This window comes from Epinephelus fuscoguttatus, linkage group LG17 (assembly GCF_011397635.1).
Source record: "Epinephelus fuscoguttatus linkage group LG17, E.fuscoguttatus.final_Chr_v1".
NCBI classification, from domain to species: Eukaryota; Metazoa; Chordata; class Actinopteri; order Perciformes; family Serranidae; genus Epinephelus; species Epinephelus fuscoguttatus.
Genome location: NC_064768.1, coordinates 22901366 through 22917656, shown reverse-complemented (window position 1 = coordinate 22917656; position 16291 = coordinate 22901366). Strand labels below are relative to the sequence as shown.

Here is a 16291-nt window from a genome sequence, read left to right as displayed (position 1 = left end):
GTTCGCAATACTGAAAAATATTGATTGAAAATACTTAAAGAAAGCACGTATCCCGGCTTTGTGTTGTTTGTCCATGTTCATTTTGAGTTTGGTATGAGTTCATCGCTGCCCCTTGTGGGTCAACACATTCTCACTCCGACCTCGTCACATATTGATGTTTGGTCATCCACTTTTCATGTCCACATATGACATGCAAGGTACCCTGGGTGCGTTGGTTGTTGACGTTCTGGAACACTGTGTCAAGTTCTTTTCTTTCAAGATACACTTTCATTTTCACCGGAAATTTAACATTACATACAGTCTCTTTCAAAATAAACACATATTTTTTTCCCTTCAACAACAAACACACATGGTTGGGTTTAGGCAACAAAAGGAAGTGGTTAGTTTTAGGAAAAAATAGGGTTTGGCTTTAGAATCTGAAAAGTCTGTGTTTGTTGGACCCATCCACCACCCCTTCTGCCTGCCCCACTTGGACTTTCGCCACCTCAACTCTCGTCCTTGTCCCGCTGCATTTCCCCCTGATGCTGCCGGGCGCTGATATAAACTATAACAGCAATCAGCAGCGTATCATGCCGACAGTAAAGGACACCTTTTTTCGTTGGTTTTTGACACCGCAAGTCACTGCACAAGTGCTGGATTTTGATGACAAACATGCTCTGTGGACACCCACACGGCTAAAACTACTGCTATCATGATCCGTCAATCACCAGTGGGTATTTTACCTCCTATGGCCTCAGGGTGGCAGTAATGAGCCCATTATAGTTTAGCACTCTGCAAGTTTTTTCCTGAGATTGTAAAAGCATGACCTGCCCTACTCTGCCATAGGGCTGGGACACATGCTGTGTCTTTTACTGCCAGAAAATGTGAGGTTGGGCGCTAGGTGCTACTCTGTGCCTACTTTCAAGGACATGGAGGCAGGTTGTACCTGACGTTGCTAAGCCTAACTAACCTAACCTATTTACCAGAAATCCCAATTTCAGAGCCGATCTTCTTCCAGGTGTTGTTTCTCAAGTGAGTATTAGGCCTAAAATGTCGTCTGTGGCACAGATCATAAAGCTCTGGGTAGCCCTGTGCTAAAATGACCAAATCCCCCCTGATACTTAAAATAGACTGATATAGAGCGTGCCAGGGCTGATGTCAAAACCCGGAAGTTTAGCATTGCACTGGTTCCTGGAAGAGAAAGTGAATGTGATATTTGCATTGCGTTTTGGATTATGTCAGAAAATAAGCTCTGTGGCTAACACAAGTTTATGATACTTACAGGTTTTGTTCAGTGAGATAATCTTCACATATGAACACCTTTCATACCGCATTTGAAGCTTAAATGCGATCGCCAGAAGTAAAAAGCTAACGTTAGGCTTTAACGGACTACATGACTACTCCACGGTCGCATGACTCTTGATGTCACAGCACTAAGCTTTCAACTGATTTCGGCCGCTTTATTTTAAAAACATTGTATAATGGGGAAATCGGACTGTTTAGGCTAAATAAGAAGCTGCAATGGCGGACTGCCAGCACTGTCGTCTGTTCGGGGGTGATGACGTTTAATGTCCCTGACAGGGTTTGTAGTCGTATTGAGCAACTTGTTAGCAACCACCTTTTTTACAACACGTAAAAGCTTCAAAATTCACAAGTAGGGTGAACTAGACAAATACTGCACAGGTAGAAATTACATGAGGAAGAGGAACTACAGAACTAAGCAACTTTTTTGGAACACTGAACTGAATGAATTACGGTATAATTTGCGAAAGGCAGAAAAAATGTATCTAAGCTGTAAAGACAGTAGAAGGTGGATTTTGCATGAGGAATTTAAACTCTGTCAAAATCTTTTTGATAGAAGACTGCGATTTTTTAAGCGACGTTTTAGGAGAGGACAAGCTCTACAGTTGGAGCAAATGCAATTTAGCAATCCTCAATTATTTTGGAGAGAAATAAACAGACTTGGGCCAAAAAAGAGTAAGCTGATCCCTTTGGAAATAGTAATGGAAAACGGAGAATCTTCTTTTGAAAGTGAACAAGTATTAAAAAAATGGGAGAATGACTACAGTAGCCTCTATGCTTGCAGTAATGATGTGCTTTTCAATGATCAGTTTCTAAAGGAAACTTGTAAATTAAAATGTGATCTTGAAAGGAGGATGTGTAATTCACATACAGTGTATCACCACAGTGACATGTTAAATAATGAAATTACATTATTGGAGGTGCAAGATGCTATAGATCGCGCCAAAGTAAAAAAGGCAGTGGGTGTGGAGGAGCTCTCTAATGAGGTGCTCAAATCCCCCAACTTGTTGACTGTGTTACATCCTTTATTTCAAACGTGTTTTAATACTGGCATCACACCGTCCATGTGGGATAAAGAAATAATTATTCCCATCCCAAAATTAGTAACAGCAGACCCCAGAGTCCCCCTAAACTATAGAGGCATCAGCTTGTTCAGTACGGTTTACAAGCTCTATTCTGGCGTTTTAAATAAGAGACTCACTAATTACTTGGAGTTTAATAACGGGTTGTTGGATGAGCAGAATGGCTTTAGAAAAGAAAGAGCTTGTATCGATCATATTTTTGTTATTTCATCAGTCATAAGAGCAAGATTAGAGGAGGGTAAAAATACATTTGTTTGCTTTGTTGATTTTAAAAAGGCATTCGACTGGATCCACAGAGACTTATTGGAGTATAAGTTACTCTGCTCTGGCATTCATGGTAAATTCTATAATGCCATTAAAGCTTTATACAAAGCCCCAGTCGCTTGTATTCAGTTAAATGATCGTAGAACTGGCTGGTTTCCCACACCTTATGGTGTAAAGCAAGGTGATGTGCTCTCACCCACCCTGTTTGCTTTATATGTGAATGATCTGGCTCAGGAAATTAAGCAGGAAAATTTGGGAATTTCAATTGGAAATATTAATCTGAGTATTCTTTTATATGCTGATGATATTGCCCTGGTGGCTGAAAATGAGTCTAATCTTCAGAAAATGTTGAATATCATGGAGGGGTGGTGTAGTAAATGGAGACTCGCAATCAACAGGGAAAAAACACAGATTATACATTTCAGGAGGAAATACGAGCAGCAGAGCAACTATGGATTTCTTTTTGGGTCAGTGAATTTGAGTTATACCCCCTCTTATAAATATTGAGGCTTTATTTTCAATGAATTTATGAATTTTTCAGAGGGAAGGAAAATGTTGGCAGACTCAGCAGGTAGAGCTCTGGGTGCCATACTAGGTAAACTGAAACTATGTCCTGACCTGGGTTTTGTTACTTACACTAAACTATATGACTCTATGGTTGCTTCTATCCTTTTTTATGCAGCAGGAGTGTGGGGTGCTGAGGAGGCTGCCGATTGCAAAACTATTCAGAATAGAGCTTTGAGGTGTTTCCTTGGGGTGCATAAGTACACTACTAAGTTAGCTATTGAAGGTGATACAGGTTGGGAAAGTTGTTTGGCAAGGCAGAGATGTGAGATGATCAGGCTGTGGAACCGCCTAACTCAATTGCCAGAGGAGAGGTTAACAAAAAGTATATTTAATTGGAATAAAGTACACAACCATGCATGGCTCAGAGAGATATCTTCAGTTTTTTCACTCTTGGATTTAAATGCACATTTTATGAATAATTTACAGTGTAATTTAAAGGTGGTCAAACAGAAACTGTCATTGTTACACCAACAGCAATGGAAGGTGGATATTTGGAAAAAAGCAAAACTGAGAAACTATATTCAGATTAAAAGTGAGTATTCCACGAACCTTATGTTTCTTTTAATTTAAAGAAAGGACAGAGGTCCCTCTGTGCTCAACTAAGAGCGGGTGTTTTACCCTTGGCAGTTGAGGTAGGTAGGTATAAAGGTATTCCTGAAGAACAGCGATTGTGTGTGCTTTGTGACCTAGGTGTTGTGGAGGATGAATTTCATTTTGTGTTTCATTGTCCACTTTATCATGGTTTAAGAAACATTTTATTTGAAAAGATCCAGGTAAAGAATCCTGATTTGTTTTGGATATCTGAATGTTCTATGTTATGTTGGCTGTTTAAGGAAGAAGTGTTTACTTTAAGTAAGTTTTTGGAGAAGGCATGGCAGCTACGAAGGAGAACTCTGTATCCATAAGCCGCATTCCGAGTATATTGACTGTATCTTTTTTTTTGGCTGTCTTGGATTGTAATATGTGTATTTTAAGCGAGTGTCTTGTAAGCCCGTGCGGGCTGGGCACCCTGGTGTGCAGGACACTTTAATAAATTTGTAACTAACTAACTAACTAACTAACTACTGACGTGTTTTATGTCGTAGAACAAAACCTGAAACTCGCTTAAGGTTTTGTTAACCACAGACCTTTGGTTAAAAAAACGTATTGACTTTTAGACGAGAGAACCGGAACTGTTAAAAGCGCTTACAGAGTTCCAGGTTTACTGGCACACTCTATTTATGTAAGAAAGGAAAGTTGAACTTTAACTTTATATGAGTGTTTGGGAATGCTTGCACACCGCAACGACGTTGCTCTCACTTTTGAGTGTGCCTTCTGGCATCTACAATGACAACAACTGATTTGAGGGTGCAAAAAACTACATCTGATTGATTTACCCCATAGACTGTATAAGTTAATGGACGTAGCTACCATGACGTCACCCATTGGTTTGTGGACTGCTGTTTTTTAAAGCCTTGAGTTTGGCATTTCAGCCGTCACTATCTTGGTTTTGTAGAGCCAGAAGTGACCATATTTGGATGAAAAGTTGGAGCTGTGGAGGAACAAGGGGTGGATCTGACTAATAGCCTGTGGTGACACCTTGCAGACAGCCTGTCACTCAAGCGGTCCCACCCTTAATTATGCATAACTTTAAGCCTTATTCAAATATCGGCAGCTGAGTTATATAAAAGTATATCCTTCATGAATGTTGAAATTAGCTATAGAGACCAAAAATCATTTTTTGGACCAGGCTGTTGTTAAACTGCCCTAAAACTCTGCTGCTGTAGTTAACCATTTTTCAAAAATAACAAATGATCATATTGGAGAAAACAGTGAGGTCTTGAAGAATAACAAGGAAAATAAGATAAATTAGACACAACGAGGTAGTGACAAAAAGATTAGACTGAAAAATCTTTATATTGACCATTAACACCAAAAGGACTCCAGTTTAGAAAAATGAAAAAGTTTATTGTGCTTATCATTACATTAAATAATCTTTATTAATAATAAAAATACCTTCCTTGTCCAGCTATTACCAACAATGATGATGATGATAATATTCCATTCCTGTGTCATCCTTCTAAACATGCAGATAAGAGACTTCTAATATCTTTGAATGTTTCTTCAATCATCTTGAAGACTTTGATTAAAGCCTTAAAGGTACCTGTATCACACTGAAAACAAAGCCAACATTTAAATATTCATATTTAAATAAATATCAAATTGATAACATTTGATAACAATGTAAAGATTAGAGCTTCTATTCTAGTATGTGAAACTATAAGCATTCATTAAAAACAACACAACACTGATGAGCGAGGCTACCACAGCAAATACAGCAATTTAGCAAACTCAACTTTTTAAACACTTTATTTTTTGGCAGTATTTTTAACTTTTTTCACAGTTTCATGACTAAAAATGAAAACAAACATATGCTCTCTGATGCTGAATAAGTAATCTAATTGAGATGATTCAAGTGACGCATCACGTTTTCACAATGAAGGGTAGACTGCAAAACTGGCAATGCCGCAGAGATTATTCTTGTTTCTGGCAATTCGAATGAAGCCTTTTTCTCCCCACGCAGTTCCCCAACTGGAATCACAAAAGCATTCACATTTAATATGTAATATTTGTCATACATTTATTTTCATATGTGGGGAAAACATTTTAAGTCCTGCAGGAAGAGACAAATTCACCTGTTTTTCACCAGCCAGAAGTCTTGTCCTCCATCTGTGCCGTAGCCAACAACTAGGACAGCGTGATTTATGAACTTTGGGTTACAGCCTGGTGCGTTGTATAAACCTAAAAGATGCATAACGTTACAAGCCACTCACAAGAAAAAATGTTGTCTCGGTGGATACACTGAAACTTGGCGTTGGTTGGCTTGTGGTTAGATTTAGGCACTTAAACCACTTGGTTAGGGTTTGAAAAAGATCATGCTTTGACTTAAAATACCAGTTTGTGGGGGCACAATCCTAGCAGGAAACACAGTGATATCACAGTAAAACCATCTGCTTGTCGTGCCTAAAAAAGCCACTGGAAACACAGCAATTACTGATGTAAAATAAGTGTAATGTTAGCTGTTTCATGGCAAGGTTAAACCGTGAAAATATTCTCAATGTAGCGTACACTTAGACTGATATTAATTTATTTGGTGTGACTTTATTTCAGGTGGCTAAAATACATTTTGTTGCTGACCCATCCACAGCAGTTTCGCTTCAATGTCGGACTTTATCCTGCTTCTCACAACTGGAGGTGTGCAGACTGACATCTACTGTACCTCATTCAACCCCACTTCAAAAATCTGAACTATATATAAACTGTAGTTTTCTCAGGTGTGTCTCAAACCAACACCAGTTGTCTTTCTGCATTAGCTCCTCACATTCAGAAACCTCACCTCCTCTGTAGAGATGGAAAGATTGCAGCATGGCGTTCACGGCCACAGCGACCGGCCCCACTGACGCCACTGCGGCCTGCAGAATCTTCTCATCTCCTCGTGGGAGGATGTGGAAATTAGAGCAGTAGCCGGCCTTTCCCTTGGCAGAATACCGACATTTCCCGTTCTACAAATAGAAACGAGATATTCCAAATGTTTAGTATTTTAGTATTTAATCAAACTGGGAAATATTATGCATGTTTTATGGGTCTTATTTGTCTTGATTGTATTATATAGTTGGATATAAATCAAATCACAATGTTATATAATAAATTACGTACATGATTAATGCATTCACAATACATATATGCTGTGTAAATATTAATCTGCAAATTAAAGCCCTCATACACTATAACTTCTGCTACAAACAGGTCTGTTTTGCTGTGTACTTGATGCATCTGTCAACACACTATTCTAGCTCTAAAGTATTATGATATTTCAGTCACAGAAACTTTATTTCCATTTACAGTATTATATTTGGCTGCATGGCTCTGTTCTGGGGCCCCTCTGCCTTTCCTCAGGCCTACACAGAAAGCCTCTTCCACGCTGTTGTGTGCTCATTTAATCACCAAGAGGAAGATTTAGCAATGAAAATAAGGCAGCAAGACTCCGGCTTGAACTTCACTCAGACTTTACCCTTCTTCTTCTTTGTATCATAACATGGCAGACTATAGTCAACACAGCATTTATTGGTCTACAACGACGTCTAGCGTTGTGGAGTAGTACCTGAATACACAACACACGTGCCTATGTGGAAAGCATAAGGTGGAGAGAGCACACCTCTCTGCACTTCCACCTGCAAATGAGGAAAGCCTGAGGCAGAGAGAGCAAACCTCCCTGCCCTTCCATGCGCCTACATGGAAGGGCTAAGGCAGGGATGTCTTAAATTTGTCTATTAGACTCTGAAAATACTGAACATTTTAACTGCAAAAAAATTGAAATAAATACAGACAGTAAGACAACAAACAAACAAGAAGAAAACACAATGTTAGTAGTTGCATGTTTGTATGTAAGGTTAATCTTTCTATAAAAACCCTGCCAATTAATTTAATATAACTGCTGTTTTCACTGGTGCAGAAGATGACCTGGTGTTCGTAGGGGTAAAAGCTCTCTGAATCTACGCCTCCGTTGCGGATGACGTAGCTGAAGGATTTAGAGATGTATCCTCCGTTGCAGCCGTGATTTCCATCTCTGGTGCTGCAGTCCACCAGGTTCTGTGGGCTCAGGGGAACAAGGACACCTGTTGTCTTCTTCATCTGCCCCTCAAGAGCTCCCAAAGAGCTGAAGGCCCAGCAGGACCCACACAACCCCTTTAAAAAGAGACATCATGTTTATTGCCACCAGTTATATCTTTTCTTATGTCCTCATTCGAAAATAGCTGATCATTGCTTACCTGGTTTTGGACGGGACTGACCAGGCCACTCTTTCTCCAGTCCACACTCTGAGGTATTGATAAACCACTTGCTTCCTTAAAAGTGACATTGCTGAAATAAACAGGCTCCTCCAGCTTCAGGCCGTTCATCCTCTCATTGATTTCCTCAGCTGTCTTGATAGAAAAAAAAAATTGAGTATGTTTAAGGTCAGTGTGCTGCAAATTTATCTTCCTCTTCTAAAAGTTCCCCTCAAAGGTTTTTGCAATGAAACTACTCTGAGAAACAACTGGTCATATACAGTGCTCCACCTTTCCAGTCCCTCACCACACTGCGGTCCCATTTAGAAATAGTTTCAGTTTCACATTTTTGGAAGATGTTTTTTTATGTTTTTGCACATGATGTCGTCACTCGGCCTTGGTGATGCAAGGAGGCAATCATAAAATAAACCACAAGTTCCCCTGCATCAAGTTTAAACTTCTCTTTTTTGGAGAAAGAGAACAAATTAGACCACAGTTCCCATGTGATTTTAATTTTATTCATTTTAACACCACAGCAGGTCCAGCATTCACTTCTTCTCCTTTTTTGCTCTACGGTCCTGTTGTGTTGGTGTCGGATTTGACTTGCTGTACTTATCAACACCTCTGTAAAACCTTTTTTAAAATAAATAAATAAATAAAGTAACAAGCATTTTACCTGTCCTGATATTTATTTCCAAAGCAACTATAACACACTGTCCTCTGGGATCACTGCAAGAATCCTGCAGAGAGTCAATACATCACACCGGCACAGGGTTCACTGATCAGGCTTCCTGTCATCTGCATTGTCAAAATAAAACTCTGCCTTCTGATGATATCTTCAAATGCAGCAGACACAGAAAAGGCACGATCACCCCTGATCTTGAGTCTGGAGCATGGGACAGCTGACCTGAGGGACCTGGGCGTAGGGAGTTAGGAGGTCTGTGATGTAGGATGGGGACAGGCCATTCAGGGCTTTGTACACAAACAGGAGAACCTTAAACTCAGTTCTGAAACATACAGGCAGCCAGGGGAGAGAGGCTTAAACAGGTGTGATGTGGCCTCTCCTCCGTGTACCTGTGAGGATTCTGGCAGCAATGTTCCAAACCAGCTGGAGGCCGGACAGAGAGGACTGACTAATACCGGTGCACAGAGTTACAGTAGTCTAAACAGGAGGAGATGACAGCATGGGTGACTATCTGCAGGTCTTTGAGGGAGCGAGATGGCTTGATTTCGGAAATGGTGCAGAGTTGGAACAAGCTGGCTTTTACTGTTGTATTTATTTGTGGAGTTAATGTGTAGGATTTATTAGCATCTAGCAGTGGGGATGGAACATTGCAACCAGCTGAAATTTCTCCCATGTGCCAAATGTGAACTCCCGGTTACGATTCCTTCAGTGATCACTGTTCAGAGGGTTTTCACCTTGAGCTGAATTATCCACAGAAGTTTCCCCTTCTCCAGAACAAATGAACCAGATGTTAAAAACCTGTGAAAGCACCGAGTTCTGCATGTTGAACTGTCACAGCCAGCACCTGCAAACGTGTGCAAGTTCAAGTATCTTGGGGTCTTGTTCACAAGTGAGGGTAGAATGGAGTGTGAGATGGATGGGCGATTTACTGGTCCATCTACGTCCCAACCCTCACCTAAGGTCATGAGCCCTGGGTAATGACCGAAAGAATGAGATCGCGGACACAAGCGGCCGAAATGAGTTTCTTTCTCGGGGTGGCTGGTGAGGAGGGAGGGAGCTGGAGTAGAGCCGCTGCTCCTTCGCATCAAGAGGGGTCAGTTGAGGTGGTTCGGGCATCTGATCAGGATGTCTCCTTGGCGCCTCCCGCTGGAGGTGTTTCGGGCACGTCCCACTGGTAGGAGGCCCCGCAGCAGACCCAGAACATGCTGGAGGGATTACATATCTCATCTGGCCTGGGAATGCCTTGGGGTCCGCCAGGAGGAGCTAGAAAGTGTTGCTGGGGAGAGGGACGTCTGGGGTGCTTTGCTCAGCCTGCTGCCCTCGTGACCTCAGGATAAGCGGATGAAAATGGATGGATGGATGGATGGATGGATGGATGGATGGATGGATGGACTAAGTAAAGCAGTTTCATGTTAAAAATCAGTATATTTTCAATGTTCTTGTCACAGAGGGGTTACATGGTGGACTTTGTAGACGAGGACCTGCTCCCCGTGTAGATATAAACGGCTCATTCTAAGGAAACGAAAACACAATGATTCTTATTTTCAGGTGATTATACAGTAAAGAAAACATACTAGTTATATTATATTCCATTTATGCCAATATATCCCTTTTAAATCCTGAACACTGTTTTTCATATAAAATGCACAATTAATATATTATTTTTATATATACTATAAGATTTTTCTTCTCGGACTGAATTTGCTACAGTGGCACACAACAATAAAACAGAACCTTCACTCCACATTTGTTCTGTTATTCTATTTATATCCCAGACATTATTACTACGATGCATGTATGTTTACCTTTTATGTAACTTCCCAGATGTACTCTACTTTATAATAGTACTGATTGTCCAGATTGGCCCAGCCATACTGGATTAAAATAATCAGATTGTATAAAGGAAGATTAGAGCTGCTCTATAGGTTACGGTTTAATTTAAGCCACAGAGGGTGCAGGTTTAAATGCAGTGCTGGTCAGCGAGATCCGTCTTCAGAGGTCATTGAGTGTGAATCCACTTTAGTTTATAATGTCACGCATATGTCGGCACAGCTCCTGGGAGGGAGAGGAGCCAGTGATATAATGAGTGTTCAGTGCTGACATGTTTGTCATGCAGTGTGTATCCACCAGGGATCTCTCTGATACATGTCTGTCCTACATAGTAGCATGGTCAAGTGTGAGCGCTCCACTCTGGCACTGCAGTTTGAAGGACAGCCTCAGTTTGGCAGCAGTTCGCTTGATGAGGTTCTCTATAAGTAAACTGTACAAACAATAATCTCAAACTATTGACTGTATTCATGTTTAAAGCATAAAGATAAGCAAAATAAAGGCAGACACAAGAAACAAATTAACAATAAATACATGAAAAAAGCAAAGAAATCAACATCAAGCAGAATGCATAAACAGGGCAGAGAGAACCAACAAACAAATAAATGAAAATTACAAAAAACATGCTGACAGATGCGAGTAATGCAAAGACTAGTTTGCTCGCAGCAGAGGTGGCTGTGTGTAGGAAAAACAGAAAGCCAGGTTTGCACTCACAGCAACCCACAGCCAAGCAACAGCAGAAAAACCATCCTGGATTACTATCAGTCATCTGTAATATGATGCGAGCAAATACGTATTTTAAATAAGCTGTCTACATATTGTTGGTAATTAGTGGAATTATTGCTTCGGATTTGTCAACCTACATTCATGCTTTGATGCAACCTTGTGCAGTTTTGTCTGTTTGCATTGAGGACATTCACGTGTTACTGATAAAATACTCCAGACTAAGATTTTGTCCGTCTAGTTTGGGATCGCATAGACTGAAAACACAAAGTGTGATTCTCACCATGTCGGCCAGATGATTGAGCCCCATGGTGAAGCTGTGTTTTCCTGCCGAGGCCTCCTGATTGTGTCTCAACACCAACTGCATGTTCTTCTCCCACACTGCCCTCCTGAATACGACCTCAGTCTGAAACAAAAACAGACTGAGTTACCTGAGGGTATATATGTGTGTGAATGAGTGTGTATTATGATGAAGATTGAGACATAAAGGTTTTCATAATCCTACCTGGTTATCATAAACCTTGCCATGTTTGATTTGCCACTCGTCCCACACTTTATTTAAGGCAGACGAAGAGCGTCCAAGGACCAGAGAGGCCAAAAGGAGCACGGCACAAAAAAGGTGCATCCTGAGAAAAACAAAATAAAAAAAGGTCACATTTTATGAGTAGATGACCCGTACGTAATTCTTATTATAACTGAAACAATTAGCCAACTAATCAGTTAAATTCATTATCAGAAAGAGCAACTTTATTTTTAGTCATTGTCTGATAATAAACTGAATATCTGAAGATTTTTTAACTGTCAGACAAAATAAGCAATGCAGCCTTGAGTTTTGGGGCATTTTTCAGGATTTCACTTCATTTTATGGACTACACTATCAGGGCCATAGCCTTGAAAAACTGAGGTTGTAAGTCCCCGGACATGATACATTTGTGCGTTTTATACATATGACATATTTCAGATTACATACTGTATCTGTATATGTGTTGAGTTTCTTATCAAGAGGAGGAGGACTAGTGTTGTGTCGTGCGCGAACGAATCACTCAAAAGAATGAATCTGTTGAGTGAACCTGCTGAATTGAATCACTTCCGGAACTGATTCATTCATTTCTCAGTTCAGTTGAGCTCAGCAGCGAGCGTGCAGGCCGGGAGTGGAACTGCCGATTTGGTCCGTGCGAACGATGAATCACTTGCGAGTCGTGAGGCAGCCAGGGTGCAGGGAGGGACTGCGTACCGCATGACGAATCACTCGGTGAACGAATCACTCAGTGAACGATTCAAATCATGTCTTCTCAGCGATACACTTTCATAGGGACCGTTTTCTCTAAGCTAACGGCTAATGTAGCCAGTGGTCAAGCCACATGAACACAGTCACACACCTCCCCATTGTTTTAACAGACATAGTCTCCAGATAAACAAACTTAAAACGTTAGGCTGGCCAGTGATGAGACTCACCAGTGCAGGGCAGACGCGGCAGCAGCTCGGCCGTGTATCAGTTCAGTGAGTCGGACTACGCAGTACACAGTCAGGGCTCTGACTGAACTGAACGATTCGGTGAATGAATGTTTTGAACGAATCTTTTTAATGAACCGATTCTAGTGATTCAGTAACATCTAAATAACTGCTTTGCCCATCACTAAGGAGGACATGGTGGCTGACAAGATGGCTGCCAAGCGCAGACAGCAGCAGACCGCTGTTTGAGACCAACAAAAGCGGGTGTTTTTTAATAGGACGTCGAGGCATTTCAAGTCATGTTTGTAGCCACCAAAGTAAATATTTTAAGTCATTACATGATCCTTTCCTAAGTCTTTTTTGTGCCAATGTAACAGGGTCAGTTATACAGCAGTAACATGTGTGACAAAGTCAAATGATAACCACTTTTTCTACCCCCTACGTTCACCTTTGGGGGTACCCCACCTATAAAGGGGTGTCTCCTGCCTTGCCTCCCCTTTTGCTGTTGTGCTCCATGGGAGAGATAAGACATTCCATGTGTTAGCGTTGTTAAGCTATGATTCATTTTATGCTAACATAATCTGGTGTCACTTAATTTGTGTCGGGGCTTGAGCTTGTATGTTGTGTATGACGGAGGATTTTTGTTACCTGTTGTCAGGTATGTTTTCGGTTTCATTGTGCTTAATTGAGATACCCCCTCTCTTGGCCTTTTTATATCTACGCTAGAGTCCACTGGTTACACCTAGACCTAACCTCACATTAACTACACTGTTGTTACAACATGAAATCAAAATGTAAAGTTACAACATATCTGCTAAATATTCAACGTACAAATGTCACATAACTGTGCTTTGCAGAAAGTACAATGCCAGCAATAATTCTGGGGACTGGGTTGGTATTTTTGTTTCTTTTATTCACTGTTATATTTTTGGTGAACCTTGTTTACTAACATGATGGGCTAAATGGTGTTTTTAAAGAATAAAAGTCTAATTGGGAAATACTGGATCATGTTTAAATATATTTTATAAAATATATACTTGAAAATAATACTGTAGTTAGCCTATAAAATATCCACCAAGTGTTGCTTTTTAATTGTAGAACGTAAACTCTTCCAGGTTAATAAAACCCCCAAATTCCCACAGCAAAGTAACACTGAGGACAAAACCTCTGTGCTGAAACCTGTTCGCTGTAGACAATATTCACATATCCACATTAACTTACATTAAAAACTGTTAATTTCATGTGGACAGTGCACACCTAGCCTTGTCTAAACATGATCCACAACATGATATACTAAATTTAAACACCGTCATGGTGGCTGTTACACAACTACAGAGAGCAAAGTGAGGCCTGTAAAACGTCAATGTCAAAGTAAATACTTGCAGCAGAAAATGTTAAAGTTCAAACCCGTTTCACTGTCTGAGCTTCAGCAGATCTGATCTACCCGCTTTATCCTGTTTATTCACAGCACACACACACACACGCACACACACACACACACACACACACACCCTATAACCATTTGCTTTGACAAACATTTGATCTCAACTCAGAATATCAGCCAAACAATCTGAACATACAAATACAGACAAGAAGAATTAGTTTGTGTTTACCTTGTTGCAGAAAAATCAGCAGGTTGTTGTGTTCCGGTAAGAAAGTGCACCCGTTTTCAACGGACCATCACTCTCAAAAGAGGAAGTATAGTTTCCTCAACCACACGCTGCTGGTTGTTTTTTTTTCACTCTGTCTTTCCGTGCGTCTGCTCTCTGGCTCGTCATGTGAATCTAATTTACAACCAGCTGCGGGGGCCCAAAATATCCCTCCAATACCAGAGGTGGAAGTGACAAAGGTTACATGATAGATATACGTACAAATGAAACTGCTTGTGGAGAAAAAAAAATGAGAAAGATAAAACTGTTGATGGAAAATTTTGTGATAAATTGAGAAATTATTCGAACTTAGGCCGCTGCTCTATCCACTAAGCCACCGATGCCCCGTATTGTTGGATTTCACATTCCAGCTGCCAACAACATTGTTAGTCATTGATACTTGGTTGAATTTAGGTTGTGACACTGGGTGGCCAAAATTCAATGTCAGAACAACATTAAATGCCAACATCAATCTAACTTACACTACTCATGACTGATGATGTTAATATTTTGTTGGTTTTGAGATGTGTTGTGAAGTAACCAAAATCGAATGTCTTCCAAACGTCTCATGCCAACGTCATCTTGACTTAAAATAATAACATTTATCCCACAGTAGAGAACAATGGGAAAATGATCTAGGGGTCCAACTGTCAGACAAGGAGCGGGACATGGCACTTTGTAGGGTTCTCTCCTCCTCTTTATACCTCCTGAGACCCCGTGTCCTCATATCTGGACATCATATTTTGGATTGACATGACCTTATACTTCATTCTACTTAACTTAGACCTGCTGTCCTTGTTCGTGGACATTTTTTTGTGCCATCTAGTGGTAGTAAGAGCACAATACACAAATCCAAGTAAAATCAAGATGGCAGCCATCTCTGCCAAGTCAGTCTGCAGCTGATCCCGACACAAAAGTGGACAAGGTCCAAAACCTGATCACACTTTATGATTGAAACTTGTTTATTTATGATTAATAATATTTGTAGTTTGATATGGCAACAAATTTGACCAATTTTAGCAACAGTAACAAGCTAAGACGCTGTTAATCAGGAAGTACTCGTCTAAAGAGGTTGTAACTTTATTATCGTCTCGTTTCAGGACATTGGGACTTTATTGTTGTTGACAATGTTTAGGTTTTTAGAATTATCTGGTCCTACTGATCCCAAATTGCTCTGAGAAATTAAAAATGCATACCAAACAAAAGTTCGGGTCTCTGGAGATTAATACAGTTTAAAGTGCAACATTGGCTGCACGTCTCGAAAGCTAAACTTGCAAGAATATTTTCAAACGTAAGTGATATGTGTGACAGGGGCAAACGGCACATGCTTTGGTCTTGCCCAAAACTTGCCCCTTTCTGGTCATCCTTTTTTGACACCTCTTCCAAGGCATACAGCTCTAATATTTTTGGTGTACTCAGTTTCCCTGCTCATCTACAGAGGGTTATTGCTTTGTCTTCCCTATGAGCTAGACGTTTTAATCTTGCGTATATGGTAGGATGTTTTCCCACCATCACACAGCCAGGATCAAAGATGAGATGCAGAACATCAAGCTGGAGAAAATGAGATGCTCAATTAAAAGATTATATAAAACCTGGGACCCATTATTAGACTATGGGAACAGCTTCTGGTGGGGAACAATGAACTCTGGACTGTCTGATTGAGGTATGAATGCACTATGATGCACTATAGTAGTATAGTAGTACCATTTTGTTTTGCTTCATGTATGCTTGTTTGTATGTAGGTTTTTTGTTTTTTTATTATTATTATTTTCTATTTATTTCCTTTTTTATTTTCTTTCTCTCAGCATGACTCTTTGTTTTGGTTGTTGCTAGTCTCCAATATCCTTTAATTAATTTATTTTATTTTATTTTTTGCACATAACTGCAACTTGAGATGACAACTTATGTTACTGTCTTATATGTTCATAGAAACTCAGAATAAACTAGTCTATACCC

General features: G+C 40.3%; 1 protein-coding gene across 1 annotated transcript; it reads right to left on the bottom strand.

Moving 5' to 3' along the window:
- Positions 1-5149: 5149 nt before the first annotated feature.
- Positions 5150-14442, bottom strand: LOC125904819 (procathepsin L-like). The gene is made up of 8 exons (XM_049602469.1): positions 14300-14442; positions 11740-11860; positions 11518-11640; positions 8003-8155; positions 7695-7919; positions 6571-6736; positions 5870-5975; positions 5150-5765 (listed from the first exon to the last, which is right to left on the bottom strand). Exons 2-8 carry the CDS (start codon positions 11857-11859, stop codon positions 5666-5668), a joined length of 993 nt encoding a protein of 330 aa, XP_049458426.1. The 5' UTR covers position 11860; positions 14300-14442; the 3' UTR covers positions 5150-5665.
- Positions 14443-16291: the final 1849 nt, after the last annotated feature.

Coding starts and splice junctions, on each gene's coding strand:
- LOC125904819 (XM_049602469.1), bottom strand. CDS start 11,859: ATGCACCTTTTTTGTGCCGTGCTCCTTTTGGCCTCTCTGGTCCTTGGA. Junction 11,641..11,739: donor GCAAGGTTTATGATAACCAG/GTAGGATTATGA, acceptor TTTTTGTTTCAG/ACTGAGGTCGTATTCAGGAG. Junction 7,920..8,002: donor TCAGTCCCGTCCAAAACCAG/GTAAGCAATGAT, acceptor CTCTTTTTAAAG/GGGTTGTGTGGGTCCTGCTG.